The sequence below is a fragment of the Lytechinus pictus genome, chromosome 11 (assembly GCF_037042905.1).
Source record: "Lytechinus pictus isolate F3 Inbred chromosome 11, Lp3.0, whole genome shotgun sequence".
NCBI classification, from domain to species: Eukaryota; Metazoa; Echinodermata; class Echinoidea; order Temnopleuroida; family Toxopneustidae; genus Lytechinus; species Lytechinus pictus.
This window is the reverse complement of record NC_087255.1, coordinates 16,705,700-16,727,644: the sequence shown is the minus strand read 5'-3', so window position 1 is coordinate 16,727,644 and position 21,945 is coordinate 16,705,700. Positions and strand designations below refer to the sequence as shown.

General features: G+C 36.1%; 2 protein-coding genes across 2 annotated transcripts in view; one reads left to right on the top strand and one right to left on the bottom strand.

The window, feature by feature from the left end:
- The window catches only part of LOC129271867 (complement factor H-like), a 77,519-nt gene that overhangs the window by 3,667 nt on the left and 51,907 nt on the right, over positions 1-21,945 (bottom strand). The window contains exons 4-9 of the mRNA XM_054909124.2: positions 5,684-5,863; positions 5,022-5,192; positions 4,509-4,688; positions 2,863-3,039; positions 1,436-1,624; positions 1,102-1,281 (exon numbers count right to left, since the gene is read on the bottom strand). Of these exons, the coding sequence (XP_054765099.2) occupies positions 1,102-1,281; positions 1,436-1,624; positions 2,863-3,039; positions 4,509-4,688; positions 5,022-5,192; positions 5,684-5,863 (1,077 nt within the window). The remainder of the gene's footprint in view (positions 1-1,101; positions 1,282-1,435; positions 1,625-2,862; positions 3,040-4,508; positions 4,689-5,021; positions 5,193-5,683; positions 5,864-21,945) is intronic.
- LOC135156006 (uncharacterized) lies at positions 6,883-21,872 on the top strand. Its single transcript, XM_064106824.1, has 5 exons — positions 6,883-7,494; positions 9,360-9,497; positions 13,247-13,441; positions 15,941-15,999; positions 21,296-21,872. Exons 1-5 carry the CDS (start codon positions 7,168-7,170, stop codon positions 21,447-21,449), a joined length of 873 nt encoding a protein of 290 aa, XP_063962894.1. The 5' UTR covers positions 6,883-7,167; the 3' UTR covers positions 21,450-21,872.

Genomic DNA, 21,945 nt, shown 5'->3' with positions numbered 1-21,945 from the left:
TATTCATAAGTTAAGACTACCACCTAAATAAAAAGTGGAGCGCCTCTGGCAGTCTCGCCTGCATTACGCAATTCAATATAGCAGCAGTGCTGACTTTGAAAACGACTATAGAATAATCATTCACAAAAAACACCATTTATATGATGAAAAAATATGATAAAAACATACTATGTTCTCTGACCCTAAATGATATTTTACCTTGATCATGTGACCAAAGACTTGTGCAAGACGATCAGTGATACTTGATTACCCTTATGTCCACATTTTATGAACTAGATCCATAAACTTTCAAAGTTATGATGGCAATTCAACGAATACCCCCCCCCCCAAACACGGCCAAAGTTTATTAACCTAGGTCATGTGACCTGAAACTCAGAATGATCCCTGAAAATAACCTTCATTTTGTATCAAAAACCCTTTTTTGGGGGTCAAATTTTGGTCAGCATCCCATATTATAAAATCTTTCCCCGTGGTCTGGATGTTCCACTCCCTCTCTTATGGTGGGGGAGGGGGGTAGTCCTAATGACCAAAATTACATGAAAGTACGCCTATTTATATTCATTTTTATTAAGATTATAGGCATTCCATTGGGCCAAAATAAATAACCTGTATTTACTGGCCTGAAAAACTTCATTTTGGCACTTTTATTTAGCAAACGTCGCATCCACTTCGCGAACGCTTTCTGCAACGTTCAGAAATTCTTTTGGAAACGCCCGCCAAAATCACAATTGACAGATCAGAAATCATTATTAAAGGTTTTTAGACCGGGACAGCACATCGTCTCAAGATTCGTACTGGACGAAAAATTGCAATATGGCGTTTTTTCCAGAGTCCATGAGGACACTGCTGTTTTGATTCACCAATTTTCGACAAGGATGCTTTGTTTTGATGGGCTTTTGACAAAAGATTATCAGTGTTATATAAAGCGTCTGCGAAGTGTTTTCTAAATGCCCTCATATATGATCGCGAAGCGCAAGGTGAAATTTCGTGGTATACTGGAATGAAAAAGTGTGATTTGATATTTTTTCCTTTTAAGTTTATATTCCTTTCCTTAATTCCGAATTCGATTCTCAAAAATTCATCGACGTTGCGGATTATTACCGTAGCAGTATACACTGTCGTTCCAAGAACTGCCTTCACAGACTAGTATTTCAACTTGCAACAATCCGGATCCGGAACTAAAGCCATCGTCACATATAACAACAACTGACCGTCCATTTGGATATACGTCGGTTCGGTTAGCCCAGTTAGAATTTGGCACTGTAGGACTTGCACAATACTCTGAAAAGAACAAAATTGTATAGTATTACATTTTGATATAGTCTTCTTATGCCCCATATCCTCCCCCTGAATTCTTTAAGCCTTTACCACCCCCTCCCGCATTTTCTCTCTCCCCTCTCCCTCCCCCTCTCTCTATCCCTCTCTCTTAACTCACCGAGGCATTCTATTCCGGAGCTATCAATAACGCCATCATCACATGTAAGGATGCCATCGAAGTCAGATCCGATTTCGAACGTAAAGCCATCGTTACAAGTAAGCGTCGTTGAGCTATCGTGTGGAACGTACGTGCTATTCGTCGTGTCGTTCAGGTTGGAGTTCTTAATGTAAGGTACCAAACAGTCGGCTAAACAAAACGAGTTCATGGGAAAGAATTCGGTCAATGACATACAAATAGGGGGGGGCTCGAGGCCATACCCCCAAACAAACAAGTTTCTAAGAATAAAAAAGAGAACTAGAAGGAAAACGGAAGTGAGATAATTGGATAATATTTAATGTCAAAATCATTCCAAAAAATGAGATTTTTGTATTAATTAAAAAAAGATAAAATTTGTTCTCGCTCGCATTTTTTTTTTAGAACGTTTGCTCCATCCACCATATCTGGCCTCTCAAAATTGTTGGCTCATGACGCTACCGAAAACGGCTATACTCTTTAAAGACTACTCATTTTGACGACAGTGGGTGATAAACTGAGAATAAATCTGATCCAAGATCGTGTTCGTATAACTTTTTTTTACGAGTGTCCCCTACCCTTCTGATTTTATTCAAAAGAGACTCCCCCGCAAAAAAAATAACAATGTTAAAAATCATTATGATGATATACGCTCTTGCTCTAAAGGTTTCATCCCCACTTTACTACGGCCGAGGAAAACCTCAGACCTCTTATGTATGTATATAGGTTACATCATCACAAAAGCGATAGTGATCGATATAATTTTTCGATATTAATGTTGATGTTGAAAGGTTAGTCATATTCACGCGGCCACCAATCCTGCATTTGGACATGAAGGGGAAGGGCTCATTTTGAATAACTTTCAAAGCACAGCTAGGCCTACACATGTTCCAGGCAGGTTTTCGACACTATTAGCCCGGAGGGGGGGGGGGGGTCCGTCAAATATACACACGCGTGGTGGCCAAAATATTTCCAAACACCCCTAAACGAGTTTTTTCTCTGTGTGCAAAATAACCCCCTAAACAAGTTTTTCGCGTGCTTTATACACATTTTGGCTCCTAAACAGGTTGTCGCCAGAAATATGACCCCAAAATCTTTGAAAAAAAAAACCTAAATACGTTTGACCCTGCGATTGACCATTGACCAGTCTTTCAAAACTACCCCTTTTTGGAAAATCAGTGTTTTTGATACCCTTAGCGAATGCACGCGCAGCCCGCGTCCAAAACTGGAAAAACACTCCTTTAAACGCGTTTTTTTTGGTCACGCGTGTGTACAGCAATATATTTGACTGCCCCTCCCCCCCGGCACTATTAGCAGGTCTGTAAAATTATCCAATTATGGCTTTGCAGGCATAATCCGAGGTTTAATTGTAAAAAAAAAGTATGAAATTAAACTAGAAACGGATTCGATACCTTTGCATTCTGGAACGGCATTCGTCCAGTTTCCATCATAACACATCGAATTGGAATCCCCAACCAACGTGAACCCGACGCTGCAGTTAAATGTGACGACACGACCGTGATAGAACGGCTCAACGAGGCTGTTGGCGTATCCATCGTCAGGGGGTGAGATCGATGGGCAATAATTAGCTGAAAAAATTAAGGCAATGGGTGATTTGTAGTACGATGTTGGTACTGGTGCTGGTATTGTAAGCACAAGATTGCCGTTCCCAGGTCCAACACCTATGACTTTTGGAGGTTTCAGAATTGACGAAAAATAATTGATACCTTAGCGCCAGGAGATATAAATCCCATAACCAAATTTACCACGTTTACCCTTTTCAAACCTGAAATCGCCCAATGGAATCGCCAATGATTATCAAAATTCGGTGCCCATTCGTACATTTTGAGCTAATCCCCTGTTCCCTAACGGAACTTTTAAACGGCTATGGTAGTTATAGAATATAGAAGTCAACCTAGTAAACTAAATGTTACTAATTCCAGTAGACCTAGTTAACCAATCAATGAAATCAATGAAAGACACCGCTGATGTTAGCATTGACTACTGCTCTTTTGAAGGATGCACAAGAACTTCTTGCAGTAGAGGATGCATCTGCGAAGTTTGGCCTCTATTTTAATTCCCAAAAGACCGAGTACACGATATTTAATGAAGCTCATGATCATGCATCAATACTAACAAGGGGATGAGGGGCCAAGCTTAAAGAAGTGGATGATTAAGTATCTAGGTTCATACATATGCGACTCAAGAAAAGACTTTCTATCTAGGAAAGCTCTTGCATGGAATGCATATAATAAGCTGCATTTGATTTGGGAATCAAATATTTCTCTGTCAACAATACTCTCCCCGTTTAGGGCATGTGTAGAAAGTATTATTTTGTATGGTTCAGAAACATGGACTTTCAAGAGGTCTTTGAAAGATACATGTAGACTAGATGGTTCATTTACTCGACTTCTAATGAAGGTACCAAATATTAGTTGGAGCGATCACAAAACAAAAGATGATATTTATGGAGATCTTCCACCTATCTCCACCACAGTAATTAAACAGAGTATGAGATTTGCTGGTCACTGTTTCCGTAGTGAAAAGGAAGTTAGTTTTTCTGATGTACTTTGTTGCGCCTCTCTCATAAAACCTGAGGATGAAGACCTTTAAGTTTTGTTAAATACATATGTAGGGATACAATTAATTAGTTACATGATTTACCAATGTCAAATCGCGAAACCTGGCACTGGTGTACCATTGTTAATTAATTCTCGAATGCGTCCGATTTGTAGTGTAGTGAAAGACAAAGTGGTTAAAGCTGACATTTGGCTGACAGGACGAAGGTATAATTGTTATTATAATTTTCTTTGGGAAGGGGCCAACCCGATTGCTCGCATACTGATCTTCTTCATGTTCTTCATGTTGTTACAGATCTAGAACTAAAAATTCGCACAGATATTCAAACGACTTTGGAAAGTAATGGTAGAATGGGTAGTATAAAGTCTACAAAACTGTACTTAAGGGCAACTTTGTATGCCAATGGAAGACAGATGTCTTTAGAATTAATTTAACTAACCGGACAATAATCTTCATGCAAAAAAGGAGCAAAACTCACCGTAACAGTATAAATCTTTATCCCAAGTACCATCAACACAGGTCAAAGGTTCTGACACGTTTTCCCCCGAACCGGAAGTAAAACCCTCGTCGCAGGTGAGAATGATGTAATCACCATGATTGGTCTCCTCCTGGTTAGTTGCAAAGTCCGAATTCGCAACGCCCGGAGAGGGGCAATTCGCTGAAGTAATTTCAAAATTAAAGAAATTTCAGTATTAAAAGATGTTCTCAATATTTAATCATTTAAGATAATCACGACCAAACTTGCAACCATAATACCCCCCAAAAAATCACACAACGGTAGGTCTTGTAAAAATGTAGGCTTGGATTCATTATTTTAATATACGTGTGATAATCTATTATTTCATGGAAATCAAAATATCAATTCTTCCTTACATCTCGAAATCTGTCATCATCTCTTTCAGTGATTGTGCAATATATTCAACTTGACTGAAAGGGGATTGAATGGGGGAAACCTGGAAATATTTGATAATAAGATAATAAAACTTGATACCTAAACACTCCCCAACTTCCGGATTCCATTCCTCACTGTGGCACGTGACATTGGCTACACCAATCAGAGAATAGCCTTCCGAACACGTGATAGTTAATTGACTCCCTTCTTGAAGTACGTCGTCAGATGATGTACCTTCTCCGTTGGTAATTACAGGAATCGTGCAATTCCCTATAACATGAAAATGATAATAGAATGCTAGAATTATTATTTTCGTTGAAGTAGAATTAGTAGTAGTACAGTAGTAGTAGTACTGTAGTAAGAGTAGTAGTATAGTAGTAAACAACAGCAGTAGTAGTAGTAGTAGTAGTATAGTAGTAGTAGTAGTCATGGTAGTAGTAGTAGAAGTAGTATGGTAGTGGTATTATAGTAGCAATAGTAGTAGGAGCAGAAGGAGAAGTAGTAGTAGCACCAGCAGTAAGGTCGTAGTAGTCATTGTACGGTAGTAGTAGTAGTAGTAGTAGTAATAGTACTAGCAGTAGTGGAACAAGTAGGATGCACAAAAGAAGTAAGAAGTGTTAATTACAGGAATCTTGCAGTTCCCTACAAGATGATAAAGTCAACAGTATGCCTAAATGTCGATCGACATCATAAACTACTATTGAGAAACTTCTCCCCATAATTGTTTCATCCAACAATCTCTGTCAAACACCCGAACTCACCAGAGCATGATAGTGTAGTATTTGGAGACCACTGCCCTGTCCCAGTACAAACTGCCATGCTGGGACCATCAAGGAAGAGGCCTTCGTCACATGAGTACTCAATCTCATCGTACAATGAGTTACTATCCGATGGGCTATATGAGCCTTTCTGGGGAGCTGTGGGCACAGGGCAATTAGATTCTATATCGTAGAAAGAAACAATATAAAAAACTAGAAATTTAATTCGTCATGAGGACGAATTAGGTGGTCTGTCTTATAGATTTGAATATTTACTATATAGAGAAATGGAGAAGTTATAAAGACATGTAAACAATGATGATCATGATCATGATGAACATGATGATCATGATAGCTAGTAATGGTGATGATGATAATGATGTTACATGATGATAACGATAAATAAATGTTAATGATGATCATGACAATGATGATCATGATCATGATGATGTTGATGATCATGATGATGAATGATCATGATGTTGATGATCATCATCATGGTCGATCATGCATGATCATGATCATCATGATATTAATGATGATGGTGATGATCATGATCATGAGCGTGATCCTGACATCTGATTGAAAAAATCAGGGGACATTGAGATAGTCTCAGCTACAACATACTCAAAAATCAACAAAAACCAAGCAGAAATAAGTGGTTTTCGGTTAATTAGTTTGAGATATTTTTTTTTTCATCTGTCAATGGAAGGAAAAAATGCAAGAATTTAAAGAATTTTCAAATTGGAAGTAAAATGGATTGGCATTTCTTTGAAGTTTCAACCATGCATGCCTAGCTCACCCTTTATCCAAGAGACGTAATTCGAGGATTGGTGAGACTGAGACGGCATCAATTAAGGGCCTTGAAAAGGTTGAAAAAGTGCACAAGTGTCCGGTTGGCAGAATTTACGATGAGCAATATGATTTCCTTTTTTTATTTTACGTAACTACAGTTTAAAAAAAATACATTGTACATTCTCAAAGTAAAAAATAGATTAAAAATATTAAAAATATTTTTTTTGGGAAATATAGTCGGTTTTTATTAATTGCCAAATAAAAACAACAACAATAACAACCACTTCTTTTTATCTGATTGAAAGGCTACACGTCTGTAAAAATCTAATCACAGGCTCACTAGTGGAAATGCACTGGAGATAATATAATTCCTCTAAAATACACCAAGGTGTCTATATAAGCTTCCATATGAGGGTGAAATATGAAACAAAATGTGAATTGCAAACATAATTTTTTTTTGAACGGATTTACAGCTAAGAAATATTAAATATTATATGAATATTTTAGATCAGTTAGGCATGCAGCGGATGAATTATAATTATATTCGTGTGTGCTGTGCCCGAAAGCGCGCTATAATTAGCACATGTGTCGTCGACGTCTAGTTTAGATGATTGACAGGTTTTGATCCACCTTTGCTCTAATTAAAAGTTGAACGATTTTTGTTTTCTGTTTAAATACTGCCTTTTGTCATAATGGTAGTTTCAGCAATCAAGTTCATTGTTGTTGAGAAATTTGAAGTAAGGCGGAGATCTGATGGGAGTAGTTATATGATAGGAATGGTTCTTGAAGGTGATGAATCTAGGCCTAACGTTAATGCCGCTGGAGGAGGAGATCGAGAGGTGGAGCACGGTGATACCGCAAGCAGTAAAGCTAAAGGCAACCCCGTTATGCCTTGTTATGTCAACGAGTGCGAAGATAGCCTAAAAGCCAAGATATTGCAATTAGAGGTCGGGAAGAAGGCAATACTGACAAATGTAATGCGTTTTCCGAGCTCCTTCAAGTCTACGCCCAAGTCGAAGGTAAGATTTACATGTAGTCTGACCTAGTCCTAGCCCAGCCAGGTCGAAAATCCCATGGCCATGCCATAGCCTAGGCCTAGATCCTCTAAGCCTAGAGACCAATAGAGACATTAGCCTATTTAGAAAAATTCTATTGGTCTCTAAATCTAAAAAAACCAATAGACTCCAAGAGAAAGGCGCCTTTCTCTTGGAGTCTATTTATTTATGGTTTTTATTGGACCCATAGAATTGTTTCCCATAGGCCTAGAGACCATTCAAACCATCAGAAACCAATAGAATCTAGACTCTAGGTCTAGACTAGTACCCAGCCATAGATTTTTCTACTCCATAGAAACCAATAGTAAGTAATATGACCAATGCCAATGGCAATACTCAATAGAAACCAAGGCAATACTAGGACCGATACTGCGATAGTAATAGAAACCAAAACAATAGGAATAGGGTCTAGAAACCAATAGGCCCCCTACTAGATTTTCTAGGACCGATAGGACCAAGGCAATAGAACCCAATGGGACCAATACTACAATAGAAACCAATACTATAGGACCAATTACCATTGTTAAAAAAAGCACCATGGTAACCGTGGTTTTTTTGTCCAAATTACCATCCACCATATGGTAACCATGGTTACCATGGTTTCAAACAATGATAAAATAGCTATGTATTTCATTGTTTGGTACCATGATTACCATGGTTACCATGCCGGTAATTTGGACAAAAAAAACCATGGTTAACATGGTAGGACCTAGACCTAGACTCTACATGAAATTGCAGATATTAAAATACACCTAGCCTAGGGTCTATTGGTGGACAGTTGCCAACATCGATTATGAATTATTAATATCACTTAATTTGGTTCTTCTACCCGGATCGATGTACCTATAGACCCCCTAGGCCTATATAGGGAATATGGAATGTGGGACCATTAGAAACCCATAGAAAATAGTCTAATGGACCAACAAGCAACCCATAGAAAATATCTAATGGACCAACAGCTAGAACTAGAAGCCCATCATAGAAGAAAATATCTAATGGACCAACAGAAACCATACTCCATAGAAGATGTGGGTGGATGTTCGTCCAATAGAAGCTTTCTGTTGGTCCATCAGCATTTTTCTATGGGCAAGTGTGTTGGTCCAATAGATATTTTCTATTGGTTTCTGTGGGTCCAATATTTCACTTTCCCTATTGAAACCAATAGATACCAATAGCTCTAATGGTTTCTGATGGTCCAATAGGCTATTGGATCCTATTGGAATTTTGACCTGGGAGGCCACTAATATTCTTCTTTCAGCTCATCGGATCATATTCATAAGAAAGGTGAAAAAAAATATGATTGATGGCGGCAACGATGTGGATTAATTTATCATTCATGTGTAGTTTTCACTGCGTCATTAGCATTACAAAGACTGCGAAATCAATACGGAATGTGCTGTAGACTCTAGATGAACAGAGTATAATTAAGTGGTGTACCGTGTAGGTCCAACTTCAGGAGGCTCCGACACCGGCGCCGGTTGGAGTTAATAAAAGCGGTGCAAAGCTGATCTGTTCCCACACAACGTGCTAAATTTAATTTGATTTCAATACAATTACAAAATGTAATTTAGAATGAACAGAAGTCCTAAGATAACTCCAATATAAAAAAAAATTTAAAAAGTTTTTTTCCATGTGGTTTATCTATAATAATCGAGACCTGATATTATTATTAATGACTTGTTATGATTTGTAAAAAAAAGAAGACTTCATTGTAATTTGTAGAAAAAAATGTTGGATTTTGTAGTGAATGTTGAATTTATAGTGAGTTACTCAGGCATAGAGCTTTTCATTTTATGAATTATTTTTGGTTTTACTTCTTTTACATGCAGGTCATCCTGAATGTGTGTAATTTTCGTGCGGATGAAGGAGTTCTTGAAAGGTTTATAAGACCTGAGGTAGTGTCAGTTGCAGAGGCACGGGGGTCTCCATCCAAACGTCGGCTGAGTGTGGCAGGTGATATCGTTGAGGTAATAATAATAGAAGATGTGAAGATGTGAAATTTTTATTCACTATGTTGTTGAGGAGGGTTAAGGTTGGAAAGTTCAAGTTTTGTTTCTTTGCTGTCTGTTTTGTAAAAATCATAGATTTAAAGGGCAAGTCCACTCCAAAAATAACTTAAATAAAAGCAGAAAAATCAGACAAACCAATCAAAAAAAGTTTGAGCAAAATCTGATAACTAATAGAAAGTTACGAATTTTTGAAAAATTATGTAAAATTATGGAACAATGAGAATCACGATACAATTTGCCAAGATGGTTATCAGTTTATGACGTCATGTCATCACAACTTATCAATTGCTTTATATAGTTTAATCCCATTAATTTCCCTTTTTATCTCCCAAAACTTGATTTCCCCATGCCTTTGCCCAGGTTTTATGATTTGTATCATATTGCGTGCATGACATTTCCTCAAAACTTTTATGAATTTTTAAGAATTGATACTATTTTCTGAATATTGTATTTCATAATTATTGATTTTTGTCTCGCCTGCGTAGCAAAAAGCGAGACATACATGTAGGCGCCGCTTTTCCGGTGGCGGCGGCGACGGCAGCATCAACATCAAAAACTTAACCAAGGTTAAGTTTTTGAATTTTTAATATAATTTTGAAAGTATAAGTTCTTATTCATTGAAACTTAGACTATAGGGATATCAAGTATCCCCAATCATGTGAGCAGAATTTCAGGTCACTAAGTCAAGGTCAAAGGTCATTTAAGGTCAACAAACTTAGACTATGTTATGGCATCATCAAAAACTTAACCTGAGGTTAAGTTTTTGAATTTTTAATATAATTTTGAAAGTATAAGTTCTTATTCATGGAAACTTGGACTATAGGGTTATCAAGTATCCCCAATCATGTGAGCAGAATTTCAGGTCACTAAGTCAAGGTCAAAGGTCATTTAAGGTCAACAAACTTAGACTATGTTGTGGCATCATCAAAAACTTAACCTGAGGTTAAGTTTTTGAATTTTTAATATAATTTTGAAAGTATAAGTTATTATTCAATGAAACTTGGACTAAAGGGTTATCAAGTATCCCCAATCATGTGAGTAGAATTTCAGGTCATTAAATTAAGGTCAAAGGTCATTTTCGGTCATCAAACTTAGACGATGTTGTGGCATCAGGTTAAGATTTTGAATTTTTATCGTAATTTTGAAAGTATACATTCCTATTCCATGAAACATGAACATATTAAGGGTTATCAAGTATCACCAGTCATGTGATTAGTCTTTAAGGTGACAAAGTCAAGGTGAAATGTCATTGCAGGTCTGCAAACTTAGACTATGTTGTGGCATCAACATGAAGATTTTGAATTTTTAGCATAATTTCAAAAGTGTTTGTTCAAATTCCATGAAACTTGTACAAGGGTTATCAAGTATCACAATTTTTTTTTTTGTCTTTTTTTAATATTTAATTTTTTATTATTTTAATTGTTTCTGTTTTTTTCTTCATGATACTTATTTTTATTTTTAGAATTTTTTTTTTTTTTAATTCCTGAATTTTTTAAATTTTTTTAATTTGGTTTCATACGTCCGTTAAAATGATTTCATGCGTCCGGTGATTTTTTGTTGTTTTTGTTTTCAAAAATGAAAGTCCATGCTATGAAACAGATAATACAGCCATGGTACTGAACCATGGTTAGAACCATACAAACATGGTTTTGAACGATACAACTGCCAAGTACCGCCATGTACCATGTCAAAATTTGTAAGTACCATGGTATACCATGGTACTTGTTTTAAAACCATGGTAATAGACAAGTACCATAGTAAGAGACAAGTTCCACTGGTACCATAGAGTACCATGGTTATACATAAATATATAGTTTATATAAATATATAGTTTTATGACAACCTTTATACAAAAGTACCATGGTAACCATGGTACTTTTGTATAAAGGTTGTCATAAAACTATATATTTTTCAACCAATTTTCATTCCATTTCCTTTAGTTTCTATTTAATCTTGTACAGCTAAATGAAATTATGTCCCTTACAGGGCATCAAATTTTTATTTTTTGACCAGTTCAAAAGTGTACCACATAAAATTTACGATATTTGTTGTTGCGAGATGCAGACAGGGTTCGTACGGGTTAAGTCATGGAATTTGGCATAGTCTTTTTCCAGGCCTTGAAGTCATGGTAAATTGATGTTTTGATAAAAGGGTCATGGAAAGTCATGGAATAACAAAATTCATGGAAAATTATGTGTTTTTATCGTCAGATGTGTAAATGATAAAACTCATTTCTTATTTCTATCTTTTCGTTTCTGTTTTCTCAGTTTGAATTTTGAAACGCATTTATTATGACTCGACTGTGATATTGTTGTTCGCCAGCTCTGTGAACGAACGCATTGTGTAATGTACTGGATGTATATGTGCGAGTGATCGTGCGTGATGAACTGTACATGCCTAGCCTGTGTGTGTGTTATGTGCGTAGTGCTTGGCGGCGCGGCGTGGCTTGCATTTTCCGAGCACGTGTATTTGGGGGATCATCTCAAAATACCTCCAAAGTTGTGTTACCGACAGGGACAGTTTGGTTAATCATTTGTAGACAGAACAATACATTATTTATTTTTCTATATTTTTTTATTTGTTCAAAAAGAGACTTTTAATCATGCAAACAAAGATTTAATCACTATAGTAAGATCAAGTTGACATTTTCCCCAACAGTCAATGTACTGCACATTCCTATTTTTAGATCATCCCTTATTGAGCACGTGTGTACGTATTTTGTTTTCCACTGCACTGCATGCATGCACTGTATATTGCTGCACGTACGTGACATCGATGATACTGACGTTAGTTTAAACTGTTTTGGACTAAAATTTCATGTTGTGAGTTATTGTCAGTTTAATCCAAAATGCCGGGGAACTGCTATTTTCATGATGCCTGGTTGGATAATCTGACATATAGCGAATGGATTTTGAAAGTAAAGCTCCGATCCAGGAACGGCTAGATGCATGCAGTGTCTGCCAGTGTAACTGTAAGTTCAATGTTCGCAATTATGAGCGAAGCAGCGCTGCGCACTCCTTTTTGTACACCATTTATTATCGTGGCCACAGTGTTTATCTTCTGCTCATCGTCGAGTCATACGTGCAAAATGTTTACTTTATGTGCCACATTTGCCCCTGGGAAAGTCATGAAAATTCATGGAAAGTCATGGAATTTTATTTGGCAAAAAGTGTACGAACCCTGTGCAGATGAGCGCTACGTCATTGACGTTCTGGTTCATCAATATCATATCGAATCGCGTAATGCAGGCGAGACCGCCGAGAGCGTTTCCCTTGTTATATAAAATAGTTTATCAAAATTCAATTTTTCATGATTTAACTGGACATAAATTACTCGATCTTTATTTGTGTATCCACACATGAAAATATTACTAACAATCTTAACTTGGATGCTGGTGTGAAGAAATAAGATTCTTAGGGTGAGGAAATTTATATTATCAATATAAAGAAAATAATTAGTGGAAAGTGAGGACCATACGTCACAGACTCATGAGTGAGTTGCCAATTTGTGTAGTGAATTTCAAAGTTTTTTATGTCATTAAAAATTCATAACTTTCTTATTAGTAATTATCCGATTCTGCTCAAACTTGTTTTGATTGGTTTGTCCGATTTTCTGGTTCTATTGAAAGTAAGTTATTTTTGGAGTGGACTTGGGCTTTCTAATAATTTCTAATTTGAATTATTTTTGGTATATTGGTGTACTTTTAGGTCGGTCCATGCGCAAACACAACTACTTACAAACGGCGAAGTTTGCAGATGGAAGGGGCGGCTGGAACATCGGTGGAGGTAGTGCTGTGGGGCGAAGCAGCGCTCAAAGATGTGTCATGTGGGAAAGCAGTAACCATTACGGCCGTGGTAAAAGATGGGAAGAAATTGTCGTCTACACCATCTACCAGAGTTGAGGTAGGTTTTGTCATGTTTTTATAATTTTTGTCTTGCCTGCGTAGCAAAAAGTGAGACATAGGCGCCTCTTTTCAGGTGGTGGCGGCGGCGGCTTCAACATGAGGTTAAGTTTTTGAATTGTTAATATGATTTTGAAAGTATAAGTTCTTATTCAATGAAACTTGTACTAAAGGGTTATCAAGTATCCCAAGACGAAAATCCAATTGAATCCCCATTGAATGTCCCCATTGAAACCCAATTGAATACCATTTGGCAATTTGGAGTAAATGGAAAGTGAAACAATAGGTACCTATTGAAACCAATTGGCAATTGGTCCCCATTGAAACCAACTGGCGATTGGTCCCCATTGATACCAACTGGCAATTATTGGTCCCCATTGAAACCCAATTGAATACCATTTGGCAATTTGGAGTACATGGATAGTGAAACAATGGGTACCTATTGAAAGTTTTGAAACCAATTGGCAATTGGTCCCCATTGAAACCAACTGGCAATTATTGATAAATCGACCCGGGTAGAAGAACTAGTGATAGATCGATACTTCATATTCGAAGTTGGCAACTGTCCATACTTCAATAGGTATATTTTAATCTCAAATGCATTTACTTTAAGATTGAATATGGAAAAAATTCGTACAAACATACTTAACATACATGTTGTACTTTCTTGGTTAGTAATCGTATAATCAATATATCTATTGCTAAAACGTGAATGTAATTGTAACATGACCAGACAAATAATCTATTGGTCAATAATTGCCGAAGGAAAATACAAATCACAAAATTGATGTGCATTGTCATAATTTGCTTAACAAATCATGATAAATGTATTTTTCTGTAACGCGTGTAGAGTATACTAATGAATATTCATGAGATATATAGATCTGTTGGTTTCTATTTGTCCTGTTGGTTTCTATTGGTCTTATTGGTTTCTATTGGTCCTATTGGTTTATATTGGTCCAATAGGTTTCTATTGAGCATTGGTCCTATTGGTTGAAACCAATGGAACACCAATTGAATTTTCAATTGGTTTCAATTGGACCAATTGGCCCCATTTGACTCTAATCGGGACTTCAATTGGTTTCAATTGGACCAATTGGCCCCATTAGACTTTAATGGGATTTCAATTGGTTTCAATTGGCCCCATTTAGCTTTAATTGGAATTCAATTGGTTTCAATTGGCCCCATTAGACTTTAATGGGATTTCAATTGGACCAATTGGCCCCATTACACTTTAAAAAGGATTTCAATTGGACCAATTGAAGTCCGAAATAGGGCCAATTGAATTGAAACCAACTGAAGTCCTATTAAAGTCCCATTGAGACCAATTAAAAGCAATTGGAACCAATTGAAACAAATTGAAAATTAAATTGGTGTTCAATTGGTTTCAATTGGATTTTCGTCTTGGGATCCCCAATCATGTGAACAGAATTTCAGGTCACTAAGTTAAGGTCAAAGGTAATTTCAGGTCAACAAACTTAGACTATGTTGTGGCATCAACATCAAAACTTTACAAAAGGTTACGATCTGTGAATTTTTATCATAATTTTGAAAGTATACATTCCTATTCCATGAAACTTAAACATAGGGGTTATCAAGTATCATCAATCATGTGATTAGTCTTTTAGGTGAAAAAAGTCAAGGTCAAATGTAATTTAAGGTCTGCAAACTTAGACTTTGTTGTGGTATCAACATCAAGATTTTGAATTTTTAGCATAATTTCAAAAGCATTTGTTCAAATTTCATGAAACTTGTACCCAAGGGTTATCAAGTATCACAAATCATATGACACAAATTCCAGGTCACAAAGTGCAGGTCAAAGATCATTTTAGGTCAGTAGACTTAGATTATGTTTTCACAATTGAATATGAGAATCAATAAATCATGTTTTATTATTTGTTCATATTCCATTAAATTGTAGTAAATAATTCTTTTGATGATTCTTAGCCAATATTCACTTCAAAATGCTGATTATGTTCAGAGGATTACTTTTTTTTTTTGGGGGGGGTCCTGCTAATGGGCCACCTTGCTTATAAATAATGTTCCGACCTCAATTTTTGATCATATTGAATTGCGTAATGCAGGCTAGACCGCTGAGAGCTTCTTTGTTGTTGAATCACTGAGCTGGAGCAAGCTTAGATCTGTCTTTATGTCTCAAGTTAGCTCATTGATGACTGACAGATGATTTCACAAGGGGAATGAGATCTGGAGGGTTTTGGGGTGGAGCTAAGCAAGTTTGAAAAACAAATATTTCAAAAAATATTTCAAAATTTATGAAACAAATTAAAAAGTTTACATATCAAAATATGAGATGTATGCAGGACTGCACACCACCAGGAATACACTTGTATTTCGATGTCATGGGCCCTTTAAACATCTGTTAGACGTTTTGACTCGGCCTTAATTCATTTCTGTTGTTTATTATAAAGTGTTTTTTCAATCAGGATTTTTGATGTGGTTGTGGATTTATGTTTCACCATTTTGTTATTTTATTTTGCAGAGTTCATCATACACAGTTGACACTGGAATCATTGTCGGGATGGAAGATGTGGCGAATGGGTATGTTTATTTTTGTTTACTTTTTTTTTTTAGTTGTTAGGTTATTTTAAATCTTATCCTTAAAAGGACAGGGGGGGGCGACCATGATGGTCTGAGATTGTTACAAAATTGGGACTGCTTCATTTAATGCCATAACACTTTCTGACCTGTGTATGCTTTAACATTACATTAAAGGTAATGCAAAGTTTTGGGAAATTTTGAAAATTGGATGGATAGTAATTCTTTACAATTTTGATATATTTGGATGCCCCTGTAGATGTATTATATTTATAAGCACTAAAAAATTTAGCCCCTAAAACACTTCTGCTTTCGAGCAAATTGGATAATCAAAATTTACCGGTGCTCTCGGTAAATTTGAAATATTTCAAATAGCGCCTGAGGCCATTCCATGGTAGCTGCGACCATGAAAATCTCAGAATATGCAAATTGGTAGATTGTAGTCAAGGAACATTGTTTTAAAGCTAAATTAATATCAGTCTTGAGAGGGCGCTATACAACATAAAGAGTTTATTATTTCCAATTTCATCACTTTAGACTCGATTTCAACCGCGACAACGATCATTGAATATTATAAAATCGCATATCCTTCCAATATGTTCATTTGAACCAAATTCATGACCCCATATCAAAACTTTGTATTACCTTTAATGAAAATTTGTGGTAATAATATTGAGTCACATGATGTGAAATGATGTATTTTGATATTGTAATCCAAAGTTGTTATTTTTCTTCATTTTTACCTTCATTTTTACCTTCATTTTAAAAATATTTGTTTGAAGTGTAAATCTGTTCAGAATGGTTATAGAGTTAAACACAAATTTTGATCAAATTTATAGTATTAAAGTTAAGAGTAAAGGTCACATCAATCTAATTATATTATGTTGCAAAAAAATTAACTTAAAGGGACTTGGTAACATTGTTGAGATGAGAGATAGTGGTGCTAAGGTAGTGACTTCAATGCTAGATGTACAATTAAAGATAATCTGAAAATTTGAGTGAAAACGGACCATTATTGATGGTACAAATTGAGAAAAACTGATCTGATCAATTCCTTAATTCTCCCAACTATATTATTACAATTTAATTACATTTTAAGTGAATGGAAATCGTCACAAAGCAATAAAATGGCTCTACATTTTATTCCAGACATTTAAGTGTTGACAGATTTTTTATAGCCTGTTTGGTGTCTTTTATTCAGGGAAAAACGGTTAGGAAAATTCAAAAATGGTTGGGAGAATTTACTGTTAATCATTGTTAGAGGGTGTCCTACTCTTTGAAAGAAAGCCATAGATATCTTCGTGGTTTGAGAATTTTTTAAAGATTTTTTGTATGTCGAGGGTAGTACTGTAAAAAGAATATAGTAGGCCTACATTATATACAAAAATTAAGCAATTTTTTCATCAACCTTCAACAATGTTACCAAGTCACTTTAAGGTGAAGTGGTTGTATTTGTTTGAATGATAACAGTTATCAAGTATTCATTTGCAAATCCTGTAGAACAAATTTTGGGTAAAAAAGTTTTGGCGTCTCTTTTTGTCCCCGTCGAACAAAGTTCACGAGAGGACTATGAAACGGGCTCCATACGTGTGTGCGTGTGTGTGTCCGTGCGTGCGTGTGTCCATGTGTGCTCAAAATGTTAGAATTGGCTTCTTCTCAATCATGTCTTGGCTGATTTTGATTCTGATTGTTTTATCTGATAGGGCTTGGTGGGGACTTCCAAAATTCTACACAGAATTTCCAAATTATTTAATTATATATGCAAATTTATTCAAAATCAAAGAAAATTGCTATTTCTCCTTTATTTCACAGCAGATATTGATTATGATTGTTTTATCTGAAATCTGATGGGGCTTGATGGGGGCTTCCAAACTTCTACACACAATTTTGAAATTCATTAATTATGCCAATTTATTCAATATTATTGAAAAATGTTACTTCTCCATTTCACAGCAAATTTTGACTGTTTGTTTTATCTGATAGGGCTTGGTGGGGGCTTCCAAACTTCTACACAAAATTTTGAAAATTCATTAATTATACAAATTTATGCAAACTTATTCAAAATCATTGAAAATGCATTATAATCACAAATATCAATTTAATAATTAATTTCTTGTATTTATCTAGAAGGTTCAATTAGAAATTACAAAAATTAAAGATAAAGACCATGCAGTTAGGCCTAAAATAAAAACTTGTAGTATTGCCGTTTGGGTGCCAAAACATGGGTCGGTCGGTCGTAAAAGTTTTTGTTTTTTAAAACTTTTTTGTCGCCCTCTTTGGGCCGATATTTTCAAATTTGAATGATTTTTTTTCCCGCCCTCTTTAAGCTGATATTTCTTAGTTTTTAATGGTTTAATACATGTGCTTCAGCGTCATCATTCCATTGATATTTTTTTCACCTCATAATTATCCATGGTTGGCATTTATATCCCATTTAAACAACAAAATACATATATTTTTTATTCATTAATAAAAAAAAAAATCTAAAAAAATGAAATGAAATGAGAATTAGTAGGAAATAAGTATTTTACCTGTTTTAAGATATTTTCATATCCAAAAGTCACTGATAATTTAGATGAAGACCAAAATGAAAGTTCGAACGAAGCAAAATGACCCATATTTGGCGATATAGCAACAATTTTTAACTCTGGCAGCGAACTCTGAAAACTAGCGCATGTATACTGCATATTTTCTCTTTCTCCCTTCTCCTATGGTGGCTCCTAAGGGACACGTAAATCTTTTTTTACGTCGAAGACGTGAAAATCAAAAAATTTGACGTATAGACCTATATGTATGCAACAAATTTTTCTTTTTTTACGTCCAAGACGTGAAAATCAAAAAGTTTGACGTATACCGATGCAACAAATTTTTTGTCTTTTACGTCCAAGACATGAAAATCAAAAAAATTGGCGTATACCTTTGTTTGGTAATTTTTTCATTTTTCTGTACTCAATGGCCCTGAAGGGACATGCAGACGTGAATATTCAACGTGAATTTTTTTCAGTAAGCTGAGCACCAGCTAGGAAGATGAGTGTATCTGGGTTTGTTCTGCTATGTTTTTTAAACAGCTTTATCTCGACATTAATTGTACACCACTTCATTCTATTTTATGGACTAAAAGTGACATATACTATATAGAAGGCCTATATAGATACATTACGCTTTGACATTTGTAAACAGAGAAGGGGAAGGAAGGGAGGAAAGGAGAGAGAGAGAAAAGGAGAGAGGGGAGAGATAGACTGGGAGAGAGAAACAAGAAAAAGGAGAGAGAGAGGGGGAGAAACAGATTGGGAGAGAGAAGGGAGAGACAGATTGGGAGAAAGAGAGAGGGGGAGACAGATTGGGATAGAAAGAGGAGATCGAGAGAGGGGATAGACAGATTGGGAGGGAGAAAGGAGGAAGAAATCGAGAGAAAGGGAGAGAGAGTGGTGAGACGTTAGGATAAAGAGGAGAGAGAGAGATAGAAATAGAGAGTAAAAGGGTGTGATAAGAGGGGGGGGGGCAAATGGCAACAAGATGCACAAAAAGAAGTAGTTGCTTGTGTGACACAAAATAAAGACCACAAAAGGAATGCGGTGAATTTAAGTCTTAATTCTCTTTTATTTCTCGAAACTGAACAAGAAAAAACTCCCCGAATATGTCATGTCCGAGTAAAACATGATGCAGGCTCTATTACAATCAGCCTTCCATGTATGAGAATCTTTATGACTCTTGTAGACAAACTTTCTGGTGAGTGCAGGTGCTCTCCAAAATAACAATACTTCTTCATACAACCTACTGGATCAGGAGGATGGTGGGGGGGGGGGGGGATTAGCAAATCTTGCTAAACAAACTCAACTGGACTGCACCATTTTCACTTGAGGTGGGATGGAGGTATTTACATTGGAGGGCCGGTATTAAAGCACTTATATGAACCACTTTACCACGTTACACTTGGTACAGGCAAAATATGTTTACAAATGTCAAAGCGTAATGTATCTATATAGGCCTTCTGTATAGTATATGTCACTTTTAGTCCATAAAATAGAATGAAGTGGTGTACAATTAATGTCGAGATAAAGCTGTTTAAAAAACATAGCAGAACAAACCCAGATACAATTATCTTCCTGGTGCATGTTCAGCTTACTGACAAAAATTCACATCAAATATTCACGTCTGCGTGTCCCTTTCGGGAGATGCAGACGTGAATATTTGATGCAGATTTTTCCAGCCGATTTTCACGTCTGCGTGTCCCTTTTGGGAGACGCAGACGTGAATATTTGACCCAGATTTTCCAGCAGATTTTCACGTCTTGGACGTAAAAGACAAAAAATTTGTTGCATACGTATACGTCAATTTTTTTGATTTTCACGTCTTGGACGTAAAAGACAAAAATTTTGTTGCATAGGTCTACGTCAAACTTTTTTATTTTCACATCTTGGACGTAAAAAACGAAAAATTTGTTGCAAAGGTATACGTCAAACTTTTGCGTTTGCGTGTCCCTTAGGAGCCACCATACTTCTCCCTTCATTTCCCCCTCTATCATATATGCTTATCTCTCTCTCTCTCTATCACCTCATCATGGTCTCGGTGGGGGTGGATTACAGCGCTAGTGTTTACTTAGGGCTTATCACAATCTCAGCTCCAGTACAAGTAGTAGTGGTGAAAGTCAAATGGGGATTTCACTTTTAAACGCCGAGTTTTCGTCATGCTTGGTAAAGTTACAAGCACCGTACACAGAAAGATGTATATGCATGGGACTTCGCGACCCGTGCGTGATATCTATCAGGTCCAAATATAATAATGTACTAAATATTACATGTACGTAGTAGGCGGTTTCTCAGCAAAATTTGTATCATCGCGTATTACTATTAGTCAAGACATTCTTTTACATGATTGGTAATAAGAGCTTCCATTTAATTTTTTGAGAGGGGGGCGTTCCCAAAACTTTTCTTTTCCTTTGACGCCATTCTACAGATCTACACTTCCGGCCGGGACATATACATTTGTACGCATTGCGTAATTTACTCATTACCTGTTTAATACTTTACTGCTTTTAAGAGCTGCTTTTGTTAGTTTTTATCATGTGGTACATGTACATGTACATGTAGGTTGATGTTATACAATACGGTTGTCATCTTTACACTTCATTTGACGTGATAATGTTTTATTTTTTTAAAATTCTCATTGCAACTTTAATCGAATATAGAAGGAGGTATAATATGGTCATGTGTATCTTCCTTAATGATGATTGATGTTTTGTTATTTGATATACATGTATATATTTATGTTCTGTTATGTATCTTTTGTTGGTTTATAGATATCCTGTCGAGGTTGTTCTTGAAAACGGCGATTCGCTATTTATTAGTGATGAAATTCCTTTTGACTTTGGTGCCCAGTTGCCACTCCAGGTGAAATACAAGGCTGCCCATGGGGGAATTGTTGAAAGCATCACTACTGTTGATCAAGAGTGAATAATATACAAATAACGAATGAAAAACATTCATTATTAAATTGCTTTATACAACATCAAAGATGTAATAGAGCGTTAATCAACAAATTATGCTTTACTCCTTATATTTATTAAAGTTGGAGTCAAGCCTTCTCGACATACATTCAGATTGCCTTCGTGTCAGATACACACAGGGATATACGCGCACGGCAGAGATCGAGGTACGCATAGTCTGCATATAACCAAAAATGCACTCTGCATAACCAAAAATGCACGGTCGTGCAATATAACATATATTGAATATCACGTGACCAGCAATCCTCCAATCAAATGACAAGGATCCACGTAGGTGTTGTATAGAGTACCGAAGCTGTGACGTCATAAAAATCTATTTTGGGAATTTCTCTATTTTTTCTTCATTTTCCGAAAGAGCATCAAAAATAATGTCCAAATGTCGAAAACCAATTGAATATGTAAAGTATTGGCTGAGATATGACCATCTGAATAAATAAATTTCC

Excerpts from the sequence above, each read along its gene's own strand:
- LOC135156006 (XM_064106824.1), top strand. The coding sequence starts at position 7,168 with ATGGTAGTTTCAGCAATCAAGTTCATTGTTGTTGAGAAATTTGAAGTA. Across the intron at positions 9,498-13,246 it reads TGGCAGGTGATATCGTTGAG|GTCGGTCCATGCGCAAACAC; the intron begins GTAATAATAATA and ends GTGTACTTTTAG. Across the intron at positions 16,000-21,295 it reads ATGGAAGATGTGGCGAATGG|ATATCCTGTCGAGGTTGTTC; the intron begins GTATGTTTATTT and ends GTTGGTTTATAG.